Here is a 6,000-nt window from a genome sequence, read left to right as displayed (position 1 = left end):
TCCATTATTCTTAATATGTAAAGAAGACATCCTCCATTACAAACACGTATTTATCATTATAGATAAACTTATAGATATTTAATCATTTTGGAGGAACCATTTTCTGAGACACACTGTATATGGTACCAATTTCATGAAACACCCTCCTATTTCCATTACCAATGCAGACTTTGGCTTGTGATTCTCATTGTTTTCGAACAAAACAATTGAGAGCAGTGACGATGTGAAACCAATGACCACATTATTTCAACGTTTATGAATGAACCATTTTGGTGGAATTAATCGTCTTCAGACGGTGAAAAGTCCTACACGTGTGCATATAACTAATAGACCTTCACGTTACCTCACGCCACAGGAACTAGGACGCAAAGGGCATCTTAAATGTATTGTCAAACCAGTTTTCTCTCGATGGAGTTTCAACGTATTGCGACCCACTATTGTCACTATATAAAGGTTCAAGTTCACCAAACATTTTAGCCAAGTTTCTACAGAATTTCTGCAAATGATTTATCGAGAAATAATTTAATCGAATATTAACCGCATTATCGATTTTCTCTATCTTTGATATTCCACTTGTTGTTCTAACTGAAAGTTGCAAAGCTTTCACCAAAATTCACGGATTCGGCCAATACCAGCTGCTGCACTATAACGGATTAGCTTTATCCTGTCAGACAGAGATTAGCCGATTTGTTGGCCTACATGTGCTCTTAGAAATTCAAATCGTGATGTGTGAAATGTCTCATTTAGGTCCTTTATATCGGCTTATTAGAATTAATTGCTATATTTGCTACGCATATCGAATTTCAAGGTCCTTAATCATTGTTCGTACTTATACAGGTACAAAATTAAAATTCCCTCGTTCTAAAGCTTTACCCCTAACAGTTCGGGGCCCGCAGCTGGCGGGTGATTAATCATATCTCATGGATTTCATTCATGCAAAATAATTAGTCTACTTATTAATTCAACTAACCAGCAACAATGGTTGATATACACGTATTGATGTAAAAATTATAATTCTATGAAACTAATTTATTGATATATCGATTATCATAATTGAGGTTAAGCTGTGTGATTATCTTATGGTTAATCGTTATTCCCATAGTCAATGAATTTGAATACGTACATATGTGTATTAATTATCTCGTAATTCGAGTGATTTAGGAAGCAAATTCCGAACCCACACACCTATAATACTGATAAATTCATGGCAACGTAGGCTGCATTAAAAACATTCGAAGTAATACGTACGTACACATGAAACTAAGCGTTCAATTTTCAAAATTCAAATGAAAATTTTGTCGGTGAATGAATTCCATGTCCGAATGCTGGTGTCGAAACATCCGACGCAGTTTCGATGACAGCCAAATTAATTGCAGTTGATGATACTAAAATCGAAATAAACGTTCGTTCGAAGTTTTTGTAAAGCCCGTCGAAAAACGCCGCACTGGAAAACGATAAAATCCACGTTTCCAGTTGTTTGAAATGTAGCTAGGGAAATACGTAGAGTACGCTCATTTGGCACTGTGAGTTGGATTCCTATGGTTTGTCGAATAATATTTGAAATTGTTAGTCTAATCGTTACAATCGTCGCATTGTTTATTGTGAGTGATGAGTGAGATATGTTTACTTCAACTTATACAACAATAGAACGCACATTTATCTGTTAAACTTTCATATTCGCAGATTTCTCTAAATCAATGAAAAGCGCTTTTCGAAGAATTCGTTCGACTAGCTACACGAGCTTGGCCGTTTCAGATTCGATTAAAAGAGAAACTATTTCCCACAATCATTGGTTTTATTCGTATGATTGCGGATGAAATTGGATTCCATTTCAAAATCGATATATGTTACAGGAAAACCAGCCACCTCTTCTGACCAGTTTCTGAAAAAGTAAGACAAGGACCTTTTACGTGCCGTGGAGGGACTTATTTCTGAAAATTAAACTGGAAGCTCTGATGCGATTTCGGCTTTCCGATTGCAGGACTTGGATTTATTGTGCTACGCACATCTTCGTACGTAAAATACAGAGTATCGATCTTACTTATGTACAAATACCTACACCTCTTCACTCTGTTATGATCTCACAAATTTTACAGGACTTCTGGCACTTGTATAACATGTACATCGGGTTCTTACTACATCCCTTGTCGTGAGACCACAATGCACATGACGTACTTTCATCCGCACATTCTAAATGATAAAATAGTTACGTGAAAGAGTTTGTAGACTAAACGAAATGAATGTACATTTCTGAATCAAAAAAATGAAACATTTACCATCTTTACAAACATGACACGAGTCTTTGCAATTCCACAACATATATTTTGGGTTCTTTTTACATTCACCATGTCGCATCCATTCTGGACATTTGTCATTATCGTCTTGGCAGTTGACTGTAAATATTTCGTTTCATTGTAGTATCACAGTACCTCGATATCAATACAGTATCACAATTACAAATCGTGAAATGTCAAAATCGAGCTACTCACTTTTTGGTGTCTCGCAAACTTTACAACTTTTTTGGCAATTGTGGAGCATATACTTCGGATTCTTAAAGCACTCGCCCTGTATGGACCATTGCGTACATCGTTTGCTCTTATCCTTGCACTCGTATGCTTGAACTATCAGTTATGAAAATTGTCAGTATAACCCCCCAGCAATAAGATACGGAAATAACGTGTTTCAAAAGTAATACACGTAGCCACGAGAAGGCGGAAACAAACCTGGATCGCATACATCGCAGGACACTTTGCAGTTTAACAACATGTATTTCGGGTTTTTCTCACATTCTCCACGGGCGGCCCAGCTTGCACATTTCGTATTGCTATCCGAACAGCTGGCTGCAAATATTTCAAATCTCTGACATGAATCTCACGATAAATCGTCCCTTTGGGAGCAGTACACGATTTACGCGAACGCAACCCAAGGCAAGGTAGCATCGTTTGCGCAAATCCTTGCACTCCGTAACTCATGAACTATCAGAACAGTTATGAAATTTATTAGTATTAAGCTCAGCAATGAGATACGGATTAAACATATTACAAATGTTATACACGCACGTAGTCACGACGAGTTGGAAACAAACCTGGTTTGCATACATCGCAGGACTTTTTGCATTTCAACAACATGTATTTCGGGTTTTTCTTACATTCTCCACGGGCGGCCCATTTTTCACATTTATCATGACTATCCGAACAGCTGGCTGAAAATATTTCAAACTATTGACATAGACCTCGAAATAAAATCGTCTTTTTGGGAACAGACTTATGCAAATGCAACCCGAGGCAAGGTAGGATTTGCAGAGTCATTTTAGTACATTTTATACATGTATATTTATTTCCTTACAGTCAATTTACGCACATATGCTTCTCAGAAATTATTGCTTGGGGGTGCTACGTAGGTTCTAGAAAATGTAATGTCCGATATGTAATTTTCTTCAAAGGTTTATTGGCGGTATATCAGTAACAATTAGTTTTGATACTTTATTCATGACTTTTTTGAAGCGGCGCGCCGGCAGCGACAGCTCAAGGTCACTAACGTAGGGCAACAACACGGTTTTCGCAGTTTAGAACGGCTCTTCACATAAAGGGTCTCCATTATGTCATTTGTTGGCACTACCTGGAATTTCATACAGATATGCGGATATAACACCCGAATACCACGACACAACGATCGCACGCAGCTCAAACATGACACCTTCACTCAATACACTCTTCATAATTTATCTCTACGCACTATATCAAAATGATGCTTAAATTACTTAAGTGTTGATTTGTGAGAAACAATTAAAATCCACCAATTTTATTATGGGAATATCAGCACTATAGTTAAAAAACGTTTCGACTGTCTAATCATTTAAAGCTGCCCTCATCCGTATGGAACTACTTCCACCTTGTCACATGTACACTATGTCGACGTGATTAGCCCATTCAATGATAGCAACATTCCTACTGACTTACTATCGACATATTTTAATAATTTTTATTAGGGAAATATTTAAAAAAAGCGAAATGCCACACTCTGCGTTGATAAGATTAAGTATCTATTCGTTTGAAAAATTGATTGTTATCTGAAACACCAACGAGTTATAAGAGGCGCCAACTCACTACCATCTTATAACCTTCATGACTACGACAAAGAAGACAACAACAATATTGATATAATAATTTCACTGGCTTCAGGCTTCTTTACTCCAGAGACGAATAACGTTTTCTTGTAATCTAGATTTTATTTTATTACAAATATCATTAGTATTGCTGCAGGCACCGAGACTTTCCAGCAGGTTGTTAAAAATCAGATCATGAGTGATTGAAGGTTTGATGCACGTGATAGAAAAAACTTATTATCTCTATACATATCAAGGAGACTCTGATATACTGAACTGCTAGTACTACCCATCATAATGGACATCCGGATCACCAAAAACAGGTATTGGAAGATTTAGTATGTAACCCAAGAATTATTCTGCAGAGTATTGAAAGTATTTTTTACATATGAGTCTGTTATGTCTCCCTGGTTATACGTAACTAGATCAAACATACGTAGCTCTAGAGCCCTTTATGACCAGAGATGCCTGTGCCGACTTTAATGTCCGGTTACTGTGGATGCTAAAACCCAAATAATTACATTTTGTGTAATCGCTGAGTTCTGCTACAAGTGCGAATGGAACTATATATCCTATACTGATTTATTTCATAAAGCAACCCTGACCATATTTCTCAAACTACTCCGTATTCATCACTGGTATCTATATTTCTTTCATTTTTATCACTATAAAATGTGTTGATCATAGACAGAAAAGATCCTCACTTACTAGTTGTCGCTGTGTATGGTTGTTTGGCTTTCACCAAATTCAAGAAACTGAGAATGAGCACTGCTGAGGTTATCAATAGTACAATTTGCATCTAGACAAAATAGAATATTCGATATCAAAATTTGTCACGTAAAGTGCACCGCCAATTCGAAGCGTCATTGCGAGAAATATATCGAAATTGTTTTCAACTTTCAATAATTGTTAATGATAATTTTCGTTTATTTGTCATACATCTACATATATTGTACACACTACAGATACTATGCAAGTCCGCGTATCTTACCTTCGATATTATTCCCGCTTTTCCAGTGATGCTCTGTCGAACCGTTAGCGTGTCAACTATATCGTAATCGCTGACTGATGCCCATTTAAATACTCTACGACGCTGTTCGTCATCACTGCCACGCCCCCCTGATGTTCGCGAACAATAACTCACAGCGATATTTAAATCGTTGATAATGCAAATCGTTCGAATCGTTTGGGAGAAACGTTTGCCTATTAAAATAGGGAAATAAAGATTCAAAGAAAGATTAGCAAAATAAACCGTTTAAACGCAATTTTTCATTTTGCACATACGAAATACGCACCAATTCATTTCTTGGTTTTGTCGCCCACGACAATTCATTTTTTGGGGGGTTTTGCACTGTCATAGAACACATCTCACATGGAATTGGGTTCACCCAGTGTATCGTTCTCACCACCAGGAAAGATTCAAAAACGACTCGGCGAGGTCGCGTGGCACTGCCACATCACAAAGCAAATCCCCTAGAAATGGCAACGCAATGAATATGGGAAAGGAGCCGGTGACAGTGTACCCTTTAACTATTATATGGGCAACGGATTGCCACTTTTCTGCAACGTAATCGGTGGCGTATCATGTAGCCATGACCAGTCATACTCTGTTTTTTTTTAATTCTTCCCCAAATTCTGAAATACAATCGCGGAATACCCCATGGCCTTCACCCAACTCGACATCTCCATTAGGGAGGATATCATTCTCGAATTTTAAGATTTTGGTTTTGTCTAGAACGGAAGGATCCGCGAACGCGTTAAGGATATAATTATATCATCAACAATACAACTTCTTTTAAGGAGATTGAAATCTTCGCTTAGAATGTCATCGAGTGTAGCAGGAATTTCGGTGATTTCTGTAATTTTATCAATCGCAATATAGTTTTCACGAAACT

The 6,000-nt window shown here is 37.3% G+C and overlaps 1 protein-coding gene across 1 annotated transcript; it reads right to left on the bottom strand.

Moving 5' to 3' along the window:
* Positions 1-1,797: 1,797 nt before the first annotated feature.
* LOC141907560 (uncharacterized) lies at positions 1,798-5,142 on the bottom strand. The gene is made up of 8 exons (XM_074797243.1): positions 5,097-5,142; positions 4,814-4,904; positions 3,086-3,202; positions 2,724-2,840; positions 2,490-2,621; positions 2,277-2,393; positions 2,060-2,190; positions 1,798-1,882 (listed from the first exon to the last, which is right to left on the bottom strand). The coding sequence occupies exons 2-7, from the start codon at positions 4,902-4,904 to the stop codon at positions 2,066-2,068; spliced, it is 699 nt and encodes a 232-aa protein (XP_074653344.1). The 5' UTR covers positions 5,097-5,142; the 3' UTR covers positions 1,798-1,882; positions 2,060-2,065.
* Positions 5,143-6,000: the final 858 nt, after the last annotated feature.

The sequence above is a fragment of the Tubulanus polymorphus genome, chromosome 6, assembly GCF_964204645.1.
Source record: "Tubulanus polymorphus chromosome 6, tnTubPoly1.2, whole genome shotgun sequence".
NCBI classification, from domain to species: domain Eukaryota; kingdom Metazoa; phylum Nemertea; class Palaeonemertea; order Tubulaniformes; family Tubulanidae; genus Tubulanus; species Tubulanus polymorphus.
Note: the sequence above shows the minus strand (reverse complement) of the source record. Positions and strands in the feature narration are given on the sequence as shown.

What these genes read in the sequence shown, in the direction of transcription:
- LOC141907560 (XM_074797243.1), bottom strand. Translation starts at nt 4,904, where the DNA reads ATGCAAATTGTACTATTGATAACCTCAGCAGTGCTCATTCTCAGTTTC. An exon ending in CTGCGATGTATGCAAACCAG is followed by an intron (nt 2,841 to 3,085) that starts GTTTGTTTCCAA and finishes AAATATTTGCAG; the next exon opens with CCAGCTGTTCGGATAGCAAT. An exon ending in CTGCGATGTATGCGATCCAG is followed by an intron (nt 2,622 to 2,723) that starts GTTTGTTTCCGC and finishes CATAACTGATAG; the next exon opens with TTCAAGCATACGAGTGCAAG.